This window comes from Diadema setosum, chromosome 5 (assembly GCF_964275005.1).
Source record: "Diadema setosum chromosome 5, eeDiaSeto1, whole genome shotgun sequence".
Classification (NCBI taxonomy): Eukaryota; Metazoa; Echinodermata; class Echinoidea; order Diadematoida; family Diadematidae; genus Diadema; species Diadema setosum.
In genome coordinates this window covers 37,358,893-37,381,606 of record NC_092689.1, presented here as the reverse complement: position 1 = coordinate 37,381,606, position 22,714 = coordinate 37,358,893, and the positions used below count along the sequence as shown (strand labels likewise).

At 38.4% G+C, this 22,714-nt stretch overlaps 1 protein-coding gene across 1 annotated transcript in view; it reads right to left on the bottom strand.

The window, feature by feature from the left end:
• Positions 1-22,714, bottom strand: part of LOC140229346 (tetraspanin-17-like) — a 60,276-nt gene that overhangs the window by 17,476 nt on the left and 20,086 nt on the right. The window contains exon 4 of the mRNA XM_072309629.1: positions 9,249-9,323. Coding sequence (XP_072165730.1) covers positions 9,249-9,323 — 75 coding nt within the window. The remainder of the gene's footprint in view (positions 1-9,248; positions 9,324-22,714) is intronic.

Here is a 22,714-nt window from a genome sequence, read left to right as displayed (position 1 = left end):
CGCGCATGCAAATGCAAGCGCAGCGGCGGCGGCCGGCTACTTTATATCGCGCGCGGGCTATCTAGCAGTAGCGCTGAGCATGCAGAGCTGCAGATCAATCGTCGCCTTGCGCCTGCATGCACAAAAAAATGCAACTTGTTTTCATCAAACCTATATTTAACTTCCTGTTATGAAATTGATATTTTGAAAAATTGTGTGAAAAACAATTTCAACTAATTGATATATGAAATTTGTTTGCATAAACACAGAATTTTAGAAGAAACGATATTCTAGTTAATTCGTGATTGACCAATCACAGATGTTTTTACTTCTTATTTCAGGTCATCTCGTATATATCTCAACCAATCACCGTGCAGTTTATAAAAACTTTGGGGAATCCCCCTCTTGCCGTCCAATATTTTAAATATTGGTCGCCTCGGCAAAAAATATTGGTCGAGTTCAACAAACTTTTTAAGTGGGTTGGAGGTTATGAGGTGCGTCGACAAAATAACACTTGTATTTGGGCTCTAAAAATCCTCTGTATGGATAATAATCTGTAATATCAGATGTCTATTTGTATTGAAGATTATTTAAACTCTTGCTATGCAATTCCAGAAAACATGGGAGCATTACTAATGACACAAGTCTGAAGCAAAGATAAACAATCTATGTGACCATCACAAGCAAAGTCTCCTAACACAAGTTACAGAGGCAGCAGCACTCTCCTCAGGGATGCCTATTACATAACATTTGCCTCCCTCCCCCTACCCTCTGGAAGCACAGATATTCACTACAGGGGTCATCCACATCACGCATGACTCTGCTGCGTGGAACACAGCTGACCAGACTTCCAGCTAGCTTGTGAGCAGTGGCAACATCTCTGTCATGTCAGCTAGCAAAGGCCATCAGTGTGTGTACAGAGATATATTGTATGAATCATGACCAGCGTGAGCACTACAAGACATGTACATGAGCTTATTGTGTCAGTTAGAGTCATGATACAAGGCATAGAGACAGTCATGGCACTTCACAACCACAGTATGTCAACATCAGCCTTAGAAGGCAATATATCGAGGCCTGTCCAGTAGCACATGTACATCATTACTTGCATGTAAGTTTATGCAAATGTTCTTCCTCAGATGCTACTACTAAATAAGAAGCGATTCCATTCACATAAGAATTTATTTAGTTATATGCTCGATGCATTTTGAACAATACTTTGATTGCACTTTGCATGCAGTCATTGTTGCTATGTCAGGCAAGTCTATGGCGAGCTTATTTTCCGGTTGCCGGGAAAAGTCTCAGTAAAATGTAGGTGGGTATGTCATTGGGCTGGAGACTAGTTGGTGACCTGGTGGCGACTCAAATCTCCCTGGTCCCTGAGTAGTCACAGAGACATCTCCGCGAGGTCTCATGGAATGTAGCCGAATCTCCGCAGCAGTGTATAAAGATAATTGAACATATTCAATTTTTTTTAATTTTTTTTTTAAAGGCTCTTTCCAGTCTCTAGCTGGTCACGGAGACCAGCTAGAGACCGGTATGCAAGGTCTCCAAGACATTTAAGAGATGTTGCGGCTACATCTCCGCAACTTTCAGATGAATAAATTATCATCTTATATGGATACAATGTATCTTAGTGAAGTTTCCTTGAATGCATGTATATGAACATTTGTAAATAATATAAGCTTGCTATCAATATACAGTATTCATGTTGACTTCTGCTTGAGGTACATTGAAGTTACTTGAAGGGTCATTACCACACCAGTGCCCTACAATGACTAAAATCAGAATGAAAATGGTTAATTTCAACATGCAAACTTGAAAAAACCTAATCACAATGGGTACTGTTGAAATGTGACATGCATACTTGATAAGTCAAAAGCTAATCAAAATAGATACTGTTGAAACATAACTTCCCACACCCATCCCTGAATTCATTGTACATTGCAAATATTTTGGCAGAAAGAAAAAACAAAAACATAAAAACATCCTGTCAACATAAAACAAAATAACTGCAACTTACAAAATGTACATTTCTACCATGATGACAGATCATCACTGCAGTCCATTCATTGCTTTCATCATAATTAAAATAATTCCATACATCACTCGGACCTTGTATGCAGCACAAAGAAATTAATGGCATTCAATCCACTGTATCATAATCGTAACACAAACAAAATATTTCCTGGAGTTGAATAACACATCTGCGTAGGATACCAAACGCCACACGACCAGCTGTGGGGAAAATTTCCTGGTTCATTAATTTGATGCCTGGTGATTCATATTTAGTTGAACAATGGACATTGTACACTACCTAGCTGGCTGGGTATAGAATTGGATACCAGATCAGAGAGGAGCTCTGATATTACTCTCCCACACCACATTCAAGCTGACTTTAAAAGAATCAATTTCAATCTTCGACAAACGGCATTAACAATTAATGTTGGGTCATCAAATTTCCAAAAAAGGAAAACACAGGTCAAAGAAACGTAAGCTTCAAATACCACTATGTACACAGGTGATGATGTATATTTTCTTTTGACACTGATCTGCTGATGAGACCTGCAAATTGGCAACTCTGAACCAGTAAATGGACACACATGTTTTGAGTGGAGATGGTTCTTCCTCCTTGGGCCGGTTTTGAAACAACAGAATGCATGCCAATAAAAAGGGTGAGATATCCGTTTTATCACATTTCAAGGAATGTGCAAAGTGAGAGTCTACCTACATTGTAGAGTATCTTCTTCAAGCAGTTTTAAAAAGATGTATTACTCTTTCATTTACTTCACATGTGGGTGCCAACTTGAAACTACATCTCTGCATACTTCATAACCATGACAGGAAGAAAAAATAGTTTTGAGGACAAGGACTAGTTTTCTGGAGGGCAGTAGAGGGTTAAAGGCATAATTTACCATTTGCAGATGAAACAAAAACCCAGCATTTGTGCTTTAAAATCATTCGAAAATGTGAGTCTGGGATAGAAACAACCACTGTAATTTTATACGGTAGGATGTTTTGTGACACAACAGACCTACACATATGCATCAAATGTGATATCTTGAACATTTTTTTGACTTCACAGCTCCCAAAGGCAAACAGGACCTTTAAAGTGCAATGACATAACCATGTTCTAACTGACTTCTCATCAAGAGTGCATCAGACAAGCAGAGTGGTAAAAGTGTCACCCTTAAAGCACTTGACATAGAGTAAGAAATTATCGGATACTGAAATTCCAGACATATGTTTTCACAAAAACAGTGTCACTGTCCACACCCTACATGACCCACGTATACAAATTACCTGAGGAGATATCATGATATTCTCCTCACAATAATCCCATTACTTTGTAAACAAACACATTATAAATTCTCTCCTTTTTCCCCCTATTCTTTCTTTGGTTAATATTTTGTAACTAACAATCCCTATAACTCACTAAAAGTTATCAGTGCCATCATATACAACATTGTGGTAATTTGATGCACACACTACAGGATACTTGTGATATTGCTTTCAGTTTCGTTCACAGGAAATTTCGCCAATATTAATCTGTATAGTCTATGGGAGATCTGTGGGTTCTATGGGAGAACTGTGAAGTGATGCTCTCGATCATCATCCGTTTGGTTGTAGCCCAAATCAGGGACGACAAGTGAAAACACATATCATATGCAACTTCACACCCCATCATATTCTCTTCTTGTATTCAAATATATAGAAATTTCTGTCTCCCCTTCACACTCTTATTGTCACAGATAACTTGAGTGCATGGAATAGCATCCCAGCCCTTCCAGCAGGGAGTATAGAATAAGGATGTCTATTTAAAGGAAACAGTGTAGGGCTCATTTAGCCAACGTGAAGATAAAACGCAGCATTATGCGGGTACAATGGATAAGACACGATGCAGGGGGAAAAGAAGGGTCTAATAGCTTGATGGGAGGAGGGGGTTAGAGGCAGCTCCAGCTCCTTTAGAGGGTAAATGTGGCATCTACTCAAACAATAAAGTACTAAGGTACTTTACTGTTTGAGAAGATGTAACACAGAGAAGCTGTGTGGGTAGCTCCATGGTTACAACCTCTTCAAGAGGTTTGATCCGTAAGCAGTACTATGTCTAAAAAGAAGCAGCATACCAAAAGTGGCATTACAAAGCAGTTAGTAGGAATTCGGTGAGTTGGCTCAGTCGGTAGCACGTCTGCCTCATGATCACGCGGCCCGGGTTCGAACCCGAGTCTGGACTGAGCAATGTTGTGTGTAAGCATACCGTCCCCTCTAGTAAGAGGCAAAACACTCTGTCCCTCGGATAGGACATAAAATGGAGGTCCTGTGTATGAGAGAGTAACAACTCATGCACGTAAAAGATCCTGCTTCATTCATTCATTGCAAAGAGCAGGGTGTTTAACCCGGTGAAATGGTCCAACCTCACATCCAACTGGACCCCATGGAAGACCAGCTTAACGTAGCTGAATATGGGCTATCCAGCCATCTCTCAGATGGAAAATGAACAAACAAACAATTAGAAAGTACGACAGATAGGACCAACATTGAGTATTGATATTGTTTAAGCCATCTTTTTGTGGCAGATACCTGCTATTGGCTGCCCCTAGAAAAGAAAAGAAAACAAGGAAAAGTAGAAATTACGCGGTGCGTAATATATGTCCCCGCCGGAAGTAGCATTTTGTAGCAAAATGTACAATATAGGTAAAAAGATCAAGGTCAAAGGTCAAAGAAGTCAAAGGTCAAAATTCTATGTAGAAGTTTTGAAGCCCTCACCTAGTGCCATCACATAAAGCAAACGGAATCGAAATCGGGTTAGAAATGGCGAAGGAGTAGCATTTTGTAGCCAATGTACAATATAGGTAAAAAATCAAGGTCAAAGGTCAAAGAAGTCAAAGGACAAAATTCTGTGTAGAAGTTTTGAAGCCCTCACCTAGTGCCATCACATAAAGCAAACGGAATCGAAATCGGGTTAGAAATGGCGAAGGAGTAGCATTTAATAGCAAAATGTACAATACAGGTCAAAAATCAAGGTCAGAGGTCAAAGAAGTCAAAGGTCAAAATTCTGTGTAGAAGTTTTGAAGCCCTCACCAAGTGCCATCACTTAAAGCAAACGGAATTGAAATCGGGTTACAAATGGCGAAGGAGTAGCATTTTGTAGCAAAATGTACAATTTAGGTCAAAAATCAAGGTCAAAGGTCAAAGAAGTCAAAGGTCAAAATTCTGTGTGGAAGTTTTGAAGCCCTCACCTAGTGCCATCATATAAAGCAAACGGAATCGAAATCGGGTTAGAAATGGCGAAGGAGTAGCATTTTGTAGCCAATGTACAATATAGGCAAAAAATCAAGGTCAAAGGTCAAAGAAGTCAAAGGTCAAAATTCTGTGTAGAAGTTTTGAAGCCCTCACCTAGTGCCATCATATAAAGCAAACGGAATCAAAATCGGGTTAGAAATGGCGAAGGAGTAGCATTTTGAAGCAAAATGTACAATATAGGTCAAAGGTCAAGGTCAAAGGTCACAACTGAAATTCTTTATAGAAGTTTCAAAGCTCCCATGTAGTGCTATCATATAAAGCAAACAGAATCAAAATCGGGTTAGAAATGGCGAAGGAGTAGCATTTTGAACATTTTGATCACACACGGACGCACGGACGGACGCACGGACGCACGGACGGACGCACGGACGCACGGACGGACACACGGACGCACGGACGCACGGACGGACACACGGACACACGGACACACACACGTACGGAGCCCGTTTCATAGTCCCCTGCTCGAACTCGTTCGGCGGGGACAAAAATCAAACAATGAAAAAGGTGGATGGCGACCATCATTCTCACTTGGCCAGAGGCCATCAGTTTTGTTTTGTTTTTGTTTTTATTTTCAAATGTTTTCATAACATATCTGAATGTGTATTTTGGCCATCATTCCAAGCTGAACCCTTGCTTATAAAGCAACTATGCGAAATGCAATGTTGGCCATGAATATACACCGTGAAATCGAAAACTACACACAACGCTGATACTCAGGCATGAATAATCCTGCTTCACAGTCAACAAAGGTTGTTGTAAATTACAGGGACTTTAAAGGTATTTTGGAGAAACAAACATGCAAGTATTTGCATATTAGGATGTGTTGTGCTCCTCAGAATGATCCCTGGTCTGTTTTCTCTGCATTTTTCTCAGTAATACACTTTATTGCTTTCAAAAACTCTGTTTGAATTGCTTGGCAGTCATGCTTAGTTGTGAAAGAACAGACACTTCGTATTCTGCTATTATTAGTATTAAGCAGTGAGAGCCTCTTTACATGCTTGCATTTCAAAACTACGGAGATATCACATAAGGTAATGATTCTGCACTGAAATACATGCACTACAGTTCGTTAACTTTTTAATTCCAAAAAACCTCTGTAGACAACCCTTCCTGACACCCACATCACACCATGCATGCACATTTTCATTATTTCATCTGTTCCACGCTCTACTGGGAATGATTGCCCACACATGGACACAGAAATTACCTCATTCCTTATTCAAGAACCTTACATCATGCTGGGATCTTGGCATGGAGTTTGTTGTGTGAATTACTCACACTTCTCAATCTTAAAGGGCTCTTATAGTTATGGTTGAGATCTAACATCAGATTTGTAACATTTTTGGGTGAAATGTGAAAGTACAATACCACTCCACCTTCAGCTAATTTAAGCATAGATAAACAGAGTTAAATCAACAATACACAGATTGGCTGAAGTTTCATTAAAATGGAAAGTGAAATAATGAAATTACAGAATTACGATGGTTCACCTTTTAAAAACAAACAAACATAAGTGGCAAGCAAATTGCAATCAGATGAAGCTATGATGTCATCACCATACAATCTCCATTAATTACATACAAACAAATCTACATAATATTTCCTCTTTCAAAATTAGAGCAATAACAATATCAAGCATCCTTTGAATCAAATCACTCAAAGTATTGCAGAAACTGACCAATAATAACTTTCAAAGGAGTACAGGGGTGACAGTTGCTAAATAATCAACAAAATTTTATCTAAAAAATTAAATTCTTAAAAAATATATTTTAGTGTAAAAATCTATCAGAGTGTACCTTACATTATATGCAATGTACCACTGCAATAGAATATCAATGTTTTGTCAAAAAATGTGAAAAACTGACATTCCATATCCTTCTGATTTCCTGTCTGATTTTGATGCAGTGTGACTTTTTGAATAAAAACTTTCAGAGCCCCGATACCCTTTCTGTTTCCATTCTCTTTGGAAGACAGTTACAGCCTACGTTTTGAAACTCCTTAAATTTGCACAAAAGGAGGTTAATGCAATGGTATTTCAAACATAAATTATGAAAGAATAGATTTAAATGTTGCCTTGAGTTGCTGTCTAAAAAGACACAAATCCATGTCAAATGTTTGGATGGACCAGCAAAATTATCAAGGAATATTACATCTTGACTAAGCATTTCTAAAACTGCCCTATGTACAGGCAAGTAGAACTAATTCGTATGATCATAAAAACATTAACAGGTCATTGAAAAAAAAGAAAACAAAGAACTCCAGTTTCACTGAAGGAATGGCAACATTTTGGTTGTAGCTCTCTAGGACTTTCTGGAGATTTGGCTTGTACCACAGTGGCTACATCTGCCAAGCACTGATAGCCATCTGTGATCTCCATCTCAAACATCCTTGCTAAAAGCAGCACACTCGGATGAAAATAACCCATCTATTTAACATCACTGCATTTTCCACACATCTGCAGGTTGCACACTTCCTGACAATGGAAGAATAATGTTTCACACCTCGCCTCACATTGGTGCATGAGTGTGTGCATGTGTGTGTTCTGTTTCTCCATGGGGAATGTCCTAATTCTTTCTACCTGTTTTTTATCATTATTTGTTATTTCAAATCAAAACTCCTGCACTCAGTGCCATCTTCAGGTGGCCGTACCCCCTTCGCTAAATCTGACTCCATCACATTATAATTTCTCGACTGGTCAACTGGATATTTTCTATTGATGTTCTTATTGCACACGACACACATTGTAGCCGTCCAATACAGGGTCACAGCACCTGCACACACTGACATACACACACTGCAGGAACCTCAGCTAAATGTGTGTATGAAGAGGGTAATTCACTGCACCACAGACAATCTTCTTCTTCAGATTCTATCCCTGCCTGCTCCGTCTGTCTATTAGGCATTACTAATGCTGTTAAAGGCAGCTTCCTTTCTCAACTTGTCCCAATTTCATTTAAATTTCGTCCAAATTGGCATCAAATCAATATCATGCTTTACCCTAGTATCAAAATCATATACAAGCTCAATTGAACTGTTTTCTAGTTAATTTACTACTATAAACTAAACAAATTTAAAAGGAGAAAAAAAATCTGTATTAATCATAATCTAAATTTCCAAGTTCTCCTAATGCATGTGCAATGAAATGTCATCCCAAGCTCAACAGGTCTATTTCTGTCAGAGATCCCAAACAACAATGAAAGAATGCATTAGCATTGTTATTCTTACCGAGTTGATGGTAGTAGGATCACATCTTTGGGTCATATTTTCAGAGAGCTTTCAACAACAACATCCTTTTCAGCAAGAACTCAATCAGGGGTCACAGAGGGTAAACATTAGAGATGTACAGGACACCAGACTTAACTAAATGTAATTAATGGAGACTGAGGTACTAAATTGCATTAAATGCACAAAAGTGCAGTAATATGCTGAACTTTCACTTACTGTTCATTCCAACATATTGTCGGCTGAGAACCAAAAGGCCATTATCACATTTTTTTTTTTTTTTTGGGGGGGGGGGGGGCGGGGTGTACTGAATTATTGGTATCATATTGTAGAGCTTGATCTCCTGTACAAAGTGTCAATTTTATTTCATTTTCATTTTCAGTAAAATTCTAAAATTCAAAACCAGAAGGGTGCTATTTTATCCAATATTTGGAACAATGCATATAAAATCTACTCATTTTTGATTGATTTTTGTTTCTAAATTTCATGAAAATTGTGATTGTTTAATCTTTATGTATGCTCAAAACATACAGCCTGATAGTGCCCTTTTAATCAGCCAACAATATGATTGACTTTTTTTTTCTCATCCCCCTTTCATTCCCCCTCTCTCTCTCTCTTCCCTCTCCTTTTCTTCTTCTGCTTCTCCCTGTTCAATATTAACTTCCATTCTTCAAGATTCTCCAAGTTTCATATAAATTTCTTATTTGTGTACATCAAATAAAACTCCTTTTTAATTGACTTACAGTATTTCTGTAGAAGTAGATGGCCACTGCTCCCCCTATTTCTGTAAGCAGCATCAGACCAAGAACTGTACTGTACTGTGAAGCCAAGAGGAAAAGAAAACATGATATAGTCTATCATTTGTGTGCATATACATGATAATTTTTAACAATAACAATGTAACAAAAACTCCAAAGAACCTCATATTATAATGTACAGGGTAATGATCACGTGGGAAGACAAGAAATTTCACAACCATAAATTGAAACCCAGTACTGTAAAATCAATCATCATATTTCTGCACGCTCCGATGTTACGAATACCTGCAATAATATCTAATGTACTATCCTGCTGAGTATTTTCTTTATCTCTATTTTTTCTGTTGGCACGAACATGAGAACTAATGCCACTCTCAACCAAAGTGCATTATCAGCAGGTGAGTACATAATACTTCCCGAGCAAATAATAATAAAAAACAAAGCACTTGATAAGAGTACCCTGTATAATTTGAGGTTTTGACCTCTGTGGTACAAGGTCTTCTATTCATCAACAACAAAAAGAAATTCAAACCTTTGATTACATAAAGCCTAAACGTGCAACAACTTCTAGAGGCCATACAATTTGTCTTATATCTTCCACTGTACATTCCAAAATTTTGCTAACTTCATTCACAAAGGATATGGTGTAAGCATGGCGTAGACAGGGTGTGAAAACAAATAAGACCCAAGTTATGATACCATACCTTTAAACTTGCCAACTATCAATACAAACAGTGGCAACACAGAGAAAAGAAAAAAAAAAGGATATACTGCCTGCGTGCAGTCTCCAACACCCATAAAAGTTTACACAGTTAACTCATTCTCCCATTCTGCACAATGTGGCCAACTTAAAGAACAGATTACTCTTTTAGCCATAATCTGGATTCATAGTTAACATAATTGCATGTTAATGGTGACAAATAACAAAAGAGAGAGCCCACTGTGAAAACTGAGAGCACATCATCTCTGAAACCCTGCGAGTAAAAGTGCCCTCACACCATTGCCATATATGGCAAGTAAAAGAGCAAAGGCCTTCAGCACACTCTCAGGAGTGTACAACCAGTTACCATAAAAACTGGGTAATACAACAGAAACACATTAAAACCAGCATTATGTGGAGTTTGAATGCAACATGCTACCTCCAGGTCTGACAGCAGCATCCAATCACTATGTACAGTTTCAGGGTGCCATCCACATGACCTGATCAATACAAACTCAACTTGAATTGAACTCGTTTTCATAAGTTTCTTTTTCCAACCTCGAATCTTGATCACCCCCCCCCCCCCCATGTTTGATCAGACATTCAAGCATTCATTTCCCACAGAATCTAAAGTTTTTTGGCATTTCTAAAAGTGAAAACATGTAAAATGTACTGTTGTAGTCTTGTTTCAAGTCTCACATACATGTACAAATTAGTTGACAAACAGAAGGAAGCAACTCTCATCTATGAGACCATGCTGGTCCATTTTTCTGTCACAGACAATAGCACAACACTGAATCACTCCTTTGGCACGCTCCACCTCCTTAACACAGTTCTCAAAGCTGTCAAATGCATTCAATCTCTCAGTGTCGATGCTGGGGCAAGTGTAATCCTGTCAATTCTAAGTGGTTCTCAATGGGGTAGGTGCCAATATTCATGACTGCCGTTCTCATACTTGCGCACAGCTTGATTTGATTCGTTAGATTGTCTGATTGTTCATTTGATCAAGTCTGCCTGCAGAACTTGGGACCAGTCACGTTCCTTCACAGCTTTGTTCAGCTTATCTGCAGTACCTACAATGTACCCATATCAGGGGGGCATTTCATGAAGCATTTTGGTCGGATATTTTTCTGACAAACTTTTACAAGCTACTGAAATCCTTGCATATGATTGGCTGAGAGCAAATTTGTCCGACAACTTTGTCGGACAAAATGCTTCATGAAATGCCCCCCTGAACTCTTTGCATTTTGAGCAGTTTATTGCTGAATGTTATATACACAACTAGTTTCCATGGCAACGGACAACAATATCAAAATTACTTCCAGCGTGCCACTTGCATGTATGTCACTGTACTTCTGAAATGTGATATTGGTGCAGAGTTGCATGACTTAGTAGAAACATGACACATCCACAGATATGGAGATACCTTGTACATGAGGAAGGTCTTTTCCCCCTAAATACTGCCTGCATCATACTGTACGAGCTGAAATTTTCACGTACAGATATTTTCGCGAACTGCTACTTGGAGGACATTTTCGCGAATTGCTACTTGGAGGACATTTTTGTGTGTTGTTAATTTTGCGGTTGCGAGGGTCTAACTGAACTTACTTATTTGCATGTTATATTCGTGTGTTATTGTTTTCGCGGTTCAAAGGCGATTTGCAAAATTCGCGAAAATAAAACCACCGCAAAAATTTTAGTTTGTACAGTACATGTTTGACCAATTTATGCTTGTTATAAGTACTTTATCATTGACATACAATGCAGGTAAAGGCTGTGCCAGTTTTATACAGGCCAGACAAAACAAAACTCTATGTTTGTACCAGATGAAACTCTACATACAAATTCCTGATTGACATATCTAACAAAAAAATAACATATATGTTCTCTGTGGGTGTTTTAATACATTTTCATCATTTATCCTCACCACCACATCAAAGGTGAATTCATATAATTTGCTTTGTAGGCTGATGAGGAGAATATCTGTGGTAAAACCAGCGGATAAGCACAGGCCACAATAAACAAAGTCAGCATGTCAATACACTTTCCTGGTGGGCTATGCGGCAAGGACCAAATTATTATTTCTAATGTGAATCAAAATCATGACATCATCACAACAAATGGACTGCAGAAATAACATTGAAGTTGCTTGCACTGTGAAACCAAATCAATAACCACAAAAATGGAATAAATACAAGTAACAAACTTTCATTGCCATGCCTACTTCAAAAAACAAGCAAAGAATATATCCTGTATTACATGATACATCATCATGTGACATGTGTCCTAAAACTGCAGGTACATGCGTGATACTGGCAACAGAAAACAAAACAGTAGTTAATGACAAACCTAGTACAGTGTACTTTGGTATCTCGCACGAGGCTTGCAGACAAAATCAAAATCCCGTCACTCTTTCTTTCTACAGCCAGCACATACATGGGCTGGATTATCCTTCTGAGTTCCATATGCATGAAACCTACCACGAGGTATTCCTTGCAATATCCTGTGCTTTCGAGCATCTATGGGCAAAAACATATAGATCTGTTCTGAAGTGAAATGGGCCAAGCTGACAGCCAGCTTTTCTTCTTCTTCTTCTTCTTCTTCTGCTTTTGTTTTTGTTTTTTGGCAAATCCAAACAATATATTCAAATATATGGCAGCCAAACAAAACTTCCCTGATGTCTCGATTACGGATTGTAATGAGGTAAGCAAAAGGTATGATATGGCATCTCATTGTGTTGGAAGTGACACACTTTGGCAGGAGCACCACTATCTTTGTACACTAAAAGTTGATCTTAGGATACCATTCAAAAAATTGTTTACTTTCCAGTATATTTCAGAATCATCTGGGAGAAGAGATGCTACATAAAACACACAAAAAAGGGGCTGTGATGAAAGAGAAATGCTTCCAAACCAAAGAATCAAATAAAATCAGGATATCACTTTCTGTCTAAACAGCAAGTAGCCATCTTAATCATCAAGAACAACTAACAAAGTGCTGTTCCATATCACATATCCATATAATATTGGTTACTTTCTGGAGATGTAGTCTTTGGCTAATTTGAATGACTTTGGTGCATGATAAGTTCATAAAATTTCAGATTTTACAGAAATTCATCTTCCTTGCCTGATTTTTGTGCATGAAACTTTAGGATGGTTTAAATTGTACTTTCATTTGCATCACCAAAAGATAGTTGTATCTTCTGTAACAGTGGGAGTAACAGCTTTGAAAAACACATGACATGTTGAGTGACACTTCCTTTATAATAACTTCTATTTTAGTGGCACTTACTGACACATCCCTCTCGAAAAGTGACAGTTCACTTACCTAGGGTCTCACAATACCATGCATAACAAGATCACATGATGCTTTGTAATACTCTTGTTCAAATTTCACAAAGCTGGGAATTCCCGAGCAGTACATATAGGCTTTATTCTTAGAAGAGGATTTTCCATTAAAGAAAAGAAAACAAAGAGACTGCCATGATGGAATCTTTGATATCCAATAAAAAGATATGTATGAAAATTAAATCTACCAAAAAATAAATCACACTTTAATAGAAATATATGGATTTCTGTGGACTGCAAGTTTTATACTTTTATTTTTTTTCTCGTATGAAAACATCATCAATCTCTACACAATTAATGTAGTTAAGGGATGCACAGATACAGAAATTGATAATTTCTGCAATTGATGCCAACATGGCACCAATCTATCAAATTTGTTCTATTTAATGGTCTACATGAAAATGATGCAATGACTTGAGTTATCATTAGTGAAAATTGGGCACACATGCATACACTAAACTTTGGAATGAAAAACGTTATGTATACATGTACTCAGTCAATCTGCTGTGCCTTATCGGTTTCAAAAGTTAATGAGTGCATCCCATTCCATTAACGCACAACGTATGCCCATTTGTGCATCATGTTTTTATATAATGGGTGTATATATATATCCACAAAAAAAGTATTGCAAAGGTGAGATTACTACACCTACATAGCATCCCATTGTGTGTCTGGAACCCTGAGTCACACATCCTGGGCAAAACTAAACTGCACAAAAAAAATTTACCGACTGACTAACAAATCTACCAGAAATATTTCACTGCACGAATTTCACCGACACATAGCCCAATATTGTAAAATACTTTTGCATGGCAATCGGCTCATCAGATTGCAGAGAATCTGCGACCCATTTTATGATTTGCCGCTCTTGCAAAGTGAAAATGAGGTGTAGCAGCAATGAGGTAGATGGGGTTCCAGCAAACGAAGGGATAATTCATTGAGGTTCTCCAAATGTGCTGGGGATCATGTTCAAAACCCTGTCCTTGATACATTATGAAATCAGATAAGATCCCGGAATCACGTCATCGGCTACATAGAAATAGTGCACATCAGTGAAGAACTCCCCATGAGGCGCATTGTGCCTTTAACAACATCGTCGATCTGCTATTTAAGCTTACTTAATCTGATAATTCCCAAAATGACTCACACGAGTACATACAAGCACAACCGTTTATCCTTGACTTTGGTGGCAGATCATGTGCTTCTACGTGATTTGAAAAGAGAAGGCAAACCTCTCACTGTCACTTGTAGAAACGAGGAAAACTGTTCTACACTGCACAGCACTACACTGCATAACCTTAACTTTCAGCAGTTGCTTAACATTTTTCATGTTTCAATTGTATATAACCTTTGTGGCTTGATGTATTCATATATAAATTATTATACTTTTTTAATATTTGCATTTATGAGAACTTTCATATAACTACTTTCAGATACTCTCCCCCCCCCCCCCCCGAGACATCATTGAAAATATTCTCAAGATCAGCCGTAATAAGTGCACCTTCACCGTCCCAAAGTTTCAATATAAAAGAACACTAATTTGTGACTTCAACATCAAACCCAACACGAATTAATGTGCTATTTGCCTCTGAAGATGCAACTAGACCAAGTCAAAAAGAGAAAAAGATATATCCCAAGGTGAAATTTAGTTTGATGGAAGTTGGCACAGGCTCTCTCCTCATATGAAATCTTCACAAACCCAGTTGAACAATTCAAAAAACAATTTGAAAACATCTATTCTGAAACCCCATGTGCTCCTTGAACTTGCACCATCACTGCTTTAGTAGATTGTACATGTGTATTGACTCGAATAATAACCAAGGGATAAAATCTTAAAGATAATAAAAAGTTTTGGTACCTCAAAAGTGTCCTTGAATTTTCTTGTCTTAGTTTGTGTTTCAGGTTAAAGTACCTTTCATATAACTAACACTGTGACACTTACTCGCCCCAAAGTGCTCTCATGTCTTAGTAATCATGCAATTAACTGCGACCAGCAGCCCCATACGCATAGCGACCAGCAGTCCCATACGCATAGCGTAATCGGGCTTCGCATTGTAGCATTCAGGATCATGACAGATTTAGTATCGCAGGGTAAATGTCAACTGAAAATCCCATAAATTCTTCAATTTGAAGACTTACCAATTAAGTTGAAGTATTGAAAACAGGCTTCGGGCTACGTCTGGTTCTGCCTATAGTCCCTTTCTGTTCGAATTGATGACTGAATGTGATTCGGTCGACAGGACCTTAGGAGAGCTACATACAGTACACTGAATACTACAGCCAGTGCACGCGAACACATCACATGCACACAAATTTCAAATCCATGAACGGATAAGATGTTTGTGTGCGCATGCGCTGGCCATGGTATCCATTGTATGTAGCTCTCCCAAGGTCCTCTCGACCGAGTCACTATCAGTCATTAATTCGAACAGAAAGGGACTATTGGCAGAACCAAAATGTGTTCGAAGCCTGTTTTCAATACTTCAACTTAATTGGTAAGTCTTCAAATTGAAGAAATTTTTGGATTTTAAGTTGACATTTACCCGCGATACTAATTCTGTCAAGATCCTGAATGCTACCATGCGAAGCCCCATTACGCTATGCGTATGGGGCTGCTGGTCGCAGTTAGCTATGCATACAATGGGCTGCACGCTGCTGGTCGCAGTCAGTGGTTTCGTACAATATTTATCGACGCTGTACAGCGTCGGCTCTGGTACGAAACCATTATTGCATGATTACTAAGACATGAGAGCACTTTGGGGGGAGTAATTCTCACAGACAACGTACTTTAACCTGAAACACAAACCAAGACAAGGAAATTCAGGGACGCTTTTGAGGTACCAAAACTTTTTATTATCTTTAAAGCCTTCTGTATTCACAGGAAAAGGCACAATATGAATATCAGCTACAATGATTTGCAAAAAAGTGCATTATCTGGCAAAATAGATTGCATCATTAGTGAAGATGCACTCAAGAAAATTTTGGGATTCCAGTTGATGGTGGACATATTCATATTTTCTGGTTGTGTATTCTGTAAAGTGAGCATTTCCCCTTCATTTCCACTGAATCTTTAATACGAGGCTCTTTTCTCGTGTGACACAAACACACACAAAAAAACAAACAAACATGTAAATCAAAATGCAAATCATTTTGGCTTCAGAAGAATTTAACAGACTGAAATCAACAGAACAGATAATGTTCAACCCAAGGAGACAAATAAACTACAGAATATCCAATGCAGAAATTGTCACTACTGTAAAAGTGGAAATTTTCGCGCATTTTGCGCAACCAGACGCTAGCGCGAAAAGTAAAGGCACACAAATATTTTTGCATGCCATATTTTCCAGTAGTTAATGCCTTGATTCCGCAAAATTAAAAACACACGAAATCCATCTTACCTGGCAGAGCGCGAAAATTTACTTGCGCAAAAAATATCCACTTTTACAGTATAAAATTTTTCCCTTTGTTGATGGTGTTTGTCATTTACCCCCACCCCCCACCCCCCCCCCCCCCACCACACCAGGGACTCTCGTCTAAATTTGAGTTTCGATGCCTTTTTCTAACACCTTTAAAAGGAGGGGACTGCAGCAGCTGAAAATTGACCTCAATTTCTGGGATAAAACTGGCCCTTCCTGCCTCACCTTATCAGATGGGGACAGCATAATAGCTGCAGGGGTCCACGGGTAATCAAATATTGAGCCTCTGAGAGGGTACAATTCTACAGGACTCATGGTTCTTCTAATCTATGTGACACCATTCAGACGGTATGGTTCTTGCTTGTTTACACCCTTTAAATTCAAATGACTTTGCACAACACTGCACTGCAGTCAACTTATTTTCATTCTCTTTTTTTTTTTTTGATATGCCTATATACAATTTTTTTCACTACATTTTGTATAATAACACAATTTCCTCAGCTTTGCTCACCACATGATATCACATTTTTTCATGAATGAATGTGTCGAATCAAAGTACTTAAATGATGTACAACAAGACGGGCATAATTTTCAGACGTGCCAAGATGACTCAACCTCCCCTTTCATCATGGGCAGGGGACACCGTTTTATAACACAATGCACCAGTACAGCATTCCAGAACATCCATACTGCCCACGAATAAGATCGTATAAGACTGCTATACGTTGTCACAACAGGGGGCATGTCCTAAAAAGCAGAATATTTTTGTGCCATGAAATTTTGACGAATTGGAGCCAACGTCCTATTTCGTGGCATGAAATTTTTGCTATTTGTCACTAGCATTCAACGTGTATAGTGCAGACAAGAACTTTTGAGTGCATTTTAATTTTGTGAATCTTGGCTCTCGCAAAATTTGCAAAATTAAAATGTAAGCAAACATCCCTGGTTTTACAGTACATGTAGTTTGAATGCTCTCATACATGTAGGATCATCATCCATCAGGGGAGTGCATCTACAGTCAATGCTCTCATGCTGCAACGTTGCATGGTCACGTCACTATATCAATACTCTGTGTGTATAAAAGTGACCATCAAAATATACAACTTTCAGAGTTGTGCTCTTCATAAATCTCAATTTATACACTGTTTGCACAAAATTGCATTACCTTGAAGCAGAAAAAAAAAAAAAAAACATGTAAGCATCACGTCATACTTAACAAGATCATTTGATCAGTGAAGAAGCAGAAAAAATGGGTTTCCTACGGGGGCTGCTTCTTCTTATATCTGTCAATTATTAATCACACCGACATACAGCACAGACATACCACCACTGCTAACCACCAAGTTTAACATGCATAACACATAATAATCACAACCTCTTGATATCATCCATGCAAACTGCTGGTAAAGAGTCTACCTTGGAATCATGAGTGTTCATTCTGGGGGTAAATTCACAGATTACCCAGGCGTGTCATTCTTTCTTCACATCAAGGCTTGCATGGTATGTGTCAACTCCTCTCAGAACAATTGCCAGGGACAGGAAGTTGATGTCTCATAAAATAGGCACAAAAGGCCATATTCTACCCTATCCTTCCCCTCCGGTCTGCCTTGAACATCTCATTATTCTCGCTAATCTGAATATCCCCACGTGATAGAGGCAATTTTATATGAAACACCTACTGCCATCCATAGAACGTCTACGCCTCATATTGCACTGTGATGAACTTTGATAACTTACAAATCTCAATAGATAAAGCTGGCTACAGGTACATCAGAATACCAAGTTTCCCTCATCTTTTACTGCATTCTGCAAACCCTCAATGTCTGTGATTGCTATGGTGATGTACAAAATTTACACCCAGGGAAGATCTTGGGTCACAGGATGCATGTTCCCCCCTCCCCTAAAGTTTTGAAGGCCCAGTGAGAAATGTTTTGTCATGCTGATTTGCCTCTAACAGGATACAGGTCTATGGGGTGAGGTCTTTGTATTTTTTTTTTCTCTCTCTCTTTACTAGTGACAGATGATTACTGGTATTCACTTGTGAAGCATTTCCTTTCAAGACATTCTTGTCAATACTAAAGTGACTTGCAGGCACAATTGATTATGGTGCTCTTCTTCGAGTGACTGAACGCATTATTTATATTCTTTTATTTTTCTAAATTTATTTATTTGTTGTTGTTGTTGGGTTGTTGTTGTTGTTGTTGTTGTTGTTGTTGTTTTTTTTTTTTGGGGGGGGGGGATCAAAAGCTATGCCTGGCTCTTGTAGTGGCAGTTGCCCACAGAAGAAATGATTCCTCATGTAATCAAAAGTGTGAAACATGCAACAAACTAATCAGAAAACATGGAGTACAATCGAATCATGACAGAGCAATGAATAATTACATGCCAATGATATAATCTAAAATTCTGTATCATATACATTGTGTATATGGGTAATGAATACAAAGCTTATAGATCTGTTCATGGTTAATCTAATGTAGCCCGAACGGCACCCCTTCATTTTGAACAGAAAATACCAAAACAACAATATTTCTACTGAACTGGGCATCTGCATGACAGAGATTCAATCTCACTGACAATGAACAAAACAGTTTTTCATTCACTTATTAATATGAAATACATTGTAAGGCATACCTTGTACAGGTTTCCAGGTTAGGAAAAAAAAAATCTGATATTTATTCTCTCATAAATAATGACTGGAGAATCTGACAACAAAATCCTTTTAAATCAAGTCTAAGATATAGGGGCCAACAATTATTTTGCCCACATTAATTACAGTTTTGAATGATATATTTGACTACTTAAACTTTATGACAACACACTGTAATTGTAAATTCATTAATAAAAAAGGAAGAAGAAAGAAAAAATGTAAAAATGTGGGTACCTCATCTTTGCACAAAATTTTCCTTGAATTAAAAATCACTGCAACCATCTTGAATATATCCACATATATGCTTCATGAATACTGAAAGCTAGGACTACATGTTTGCCAAATGCTGTGTGCTACATACAGACATACCCCATGTATAAAATACATATACACATATGAATTAGCAGAAATTTGCCAGCACATCACGTTTATCATAAGAAAGTTTTCTCTCTCACAGTAGCCAGAGACCATGACTCAGAGAGCAATATTCCAGCTTTGGACTCACAACAGTGATTGCAGTTTTGCATAAAGATTAAACATTACATCTCAAGGCAACATAGAGAAGCTTTAAAGGTAAAATACTCTTTAATAATCTCTTTAAATTCCCACTAAAATATAAATTTAATTCTTAAAGGGAAGATAAACCCAAAGAGCAATGTGGATTGAGTGAAAGCAGCAACATTAGTAGAACACATCAGTGAAAGTTTGAGAAAAATCGGACAATCGATGCAAAAGTTATGGATTTTTAAAGTTTTGGTGTTGGAACCGCTGGATGAGGAGACTACTAGAGGATATGACGTATGAGTGGACAACAATACAAAGAAAATATAAAGGATATTCAACAAAAATTCACTTTTCTAGAATTATGAAAGAGCAGTGGACCAACCGCTTTCAGAAAGCAGGGGGAATAATTGCTACCCTTAACATATGTCAATATCAAGTTGATGGAATTTGTAATTTTCATGAAAAATGGATTTTTGTAGTATTTTCTTTAGATTTTCTTGATACTGTAAAAGTGGATATTTTCGCGCGACTAATTTTTCGCGATCGGCCGGGTCAGAAGAGTTTCGCGTGTTTTTAATTCCGCGGAATCAAGACATCACGCACAGGTACGTATGGCAAGCAAAAATATTCGCGTGTTTTTATTTTCGCGCTAGTTTCTGGTTGCGCGAAATGCGCGAAAATTTCAACACCGCGAAAATTTCCACTTTTACAGTATTGTAGTCCACTCATACGTCATAACCTCTAGTAGTCTCCTCATCCAGCGGTTCCAACACCAAAACTTTAAAAATTCATAACTTTTGCATCGATTGTCCGATTTCCTTCAAATTTCACTGATGTGTTCTACTAATGTTGCTGCTTTCACTCAATCCACATTGTTCTTGGGGTTTATCTTCCCTTTAAAAGCTAACATTTGGTTTCATAAACATGTTAACATTTTGGATGAAAAAGTCTGCAGGTTCAGCAGAGAGAATTGTGTGTTTGCTGAAGTTTTGTTTATCTGCATTGACTGTGAAAGGTTAAACATAAAGTTAAAGTCTGATTCAGTCATGTAACATTTCATTTCAACATATCGTTTAAATGCGACTTTGCCACTAAAGCTTTCACTGAAAGCCACAATGACCATATTTCTTGTCAAAACTCTTCACAATGGCTTGCCAATTTAGACTAGCACCTTCTTGCAATGTAGATAATACAGAGAAATTAATAAAGGCATGTAAATATGTTTAAAATCTTCACCACTACAAGAAAATTCAACAAGATTAAATATTGTACTCTTTGGAAACAAATGTACAGGAAAGTACTAAATAATGGGAAACTTGCTCCGTAGGGGCCTACAGCAAAAGTCTTTTTCTGAGAATATGAAGCATGTTTATGGCTATTCTGTAGTACGCATGATATACTTTGAGATCCAAGTTCTGCAGGGAGGATTAATCATACTTTAATGACTGCTTGGAAACCATTCTCTACAGGGGAAAACCCCCTTTCTGCCTGAAATCTGACTTTTTCAGATCAGGGGAGGCAAAATTAAAATTACAATATGCTGAAGGTCAGAGGTGAAACAGTCACACCTCTCAGAGTCAAGGTAGTGTCAGCTATCAACAGAAAGCTATCAACATGTGCTCTCCCCACCCCTTACTCACTGCCCCTCCCTCCTCCCACACATACACTATTCTCACATGGTAATAAAACTCTGACCGCTTTTCATTTCACTTTCACCCTTGACATTCTACACTACAATGTTTAAAAGAGGAAGTCACATTTGACTAAACATGAAAGTAATTTCAAATGGTTCACCTTGAAAGTGAAGTTACTAGTAGTCAAATGATGATGACATGTCACAATTTGGGTCTAGGGCAATTACCCCCTGGACAATTACCCCCCCCCCCCTTCCCCTGGCCCTAATCCTAATCCTGAACCTAATCCTACCCCTAGCCCTAACTCTAAACCTAAATCTAACCATAACCCTAATCTTTACTCTAACCTTACCACTTTACAGTATTTAGCTGGAGGGGAGTGGGGGGGGGGGGGGGTAATCATCCTCGGGGGTAATTGCACCGATGGTATCGTATGAATGAAGATGCTCTCTTCAGGGCTTTTTACACTTGTAAATTTTTGCTTAGCCCCGGACCAACGGTGGGGCTAAGGGGGGGCCTTAGCCCCACCGTTGGTACGGGACTATCCTTAGCCCACTTTCTGTTTACACTCGTTTTTGCCAAAGTGGGCTAGCCCCACCGATAGTACGGTACTATCTGGCCCTGCAAAATAGCAGGGGTTAGCACCGCAATTGCGGTGCCAAGCAAGTGAGTGTAAACAGAACGAAAAAATAATCCTGGGCTAAGCGACGGAGACGAAGTCCGACCCTCACTGACCAATCAGAAACGAGGTAATCAAGTGCTGCCGGTGCGTGCGTGTACGTGTACAGTACACAGCGTAATTATGAATATTCATGTGGTTTGGAAAGTCCGGGGCTAAGAAATACGAGTGTAAAAAGGTCAGTTTTCTCCTTAGCCCCGGACAAGAGATAGTACGGGACTAATTGGCGAGTGTAAAAAGCTGAAAAAATTGGTACGGGACTAACGATAGTCCTGGGTCAGAGAAAGTCCGGGGTTAAAAAACACAAGTGTAAAAAGCCCTTTCTGTTGTGCAATGGACATATCACACCTAGTTTAGAAATGGATTACCAGGTAGTGCGTGATGGCACTTTGATAGTGCTTAACAACAACTAACATGAAAAGATTGATATAAAGAGCTGTTCTACCCACCCTGCCATTTTGAACTTCATGTTGATTTCAGTTTTTGGACAAATATCTACCAATCAATCAATCAATCAATAA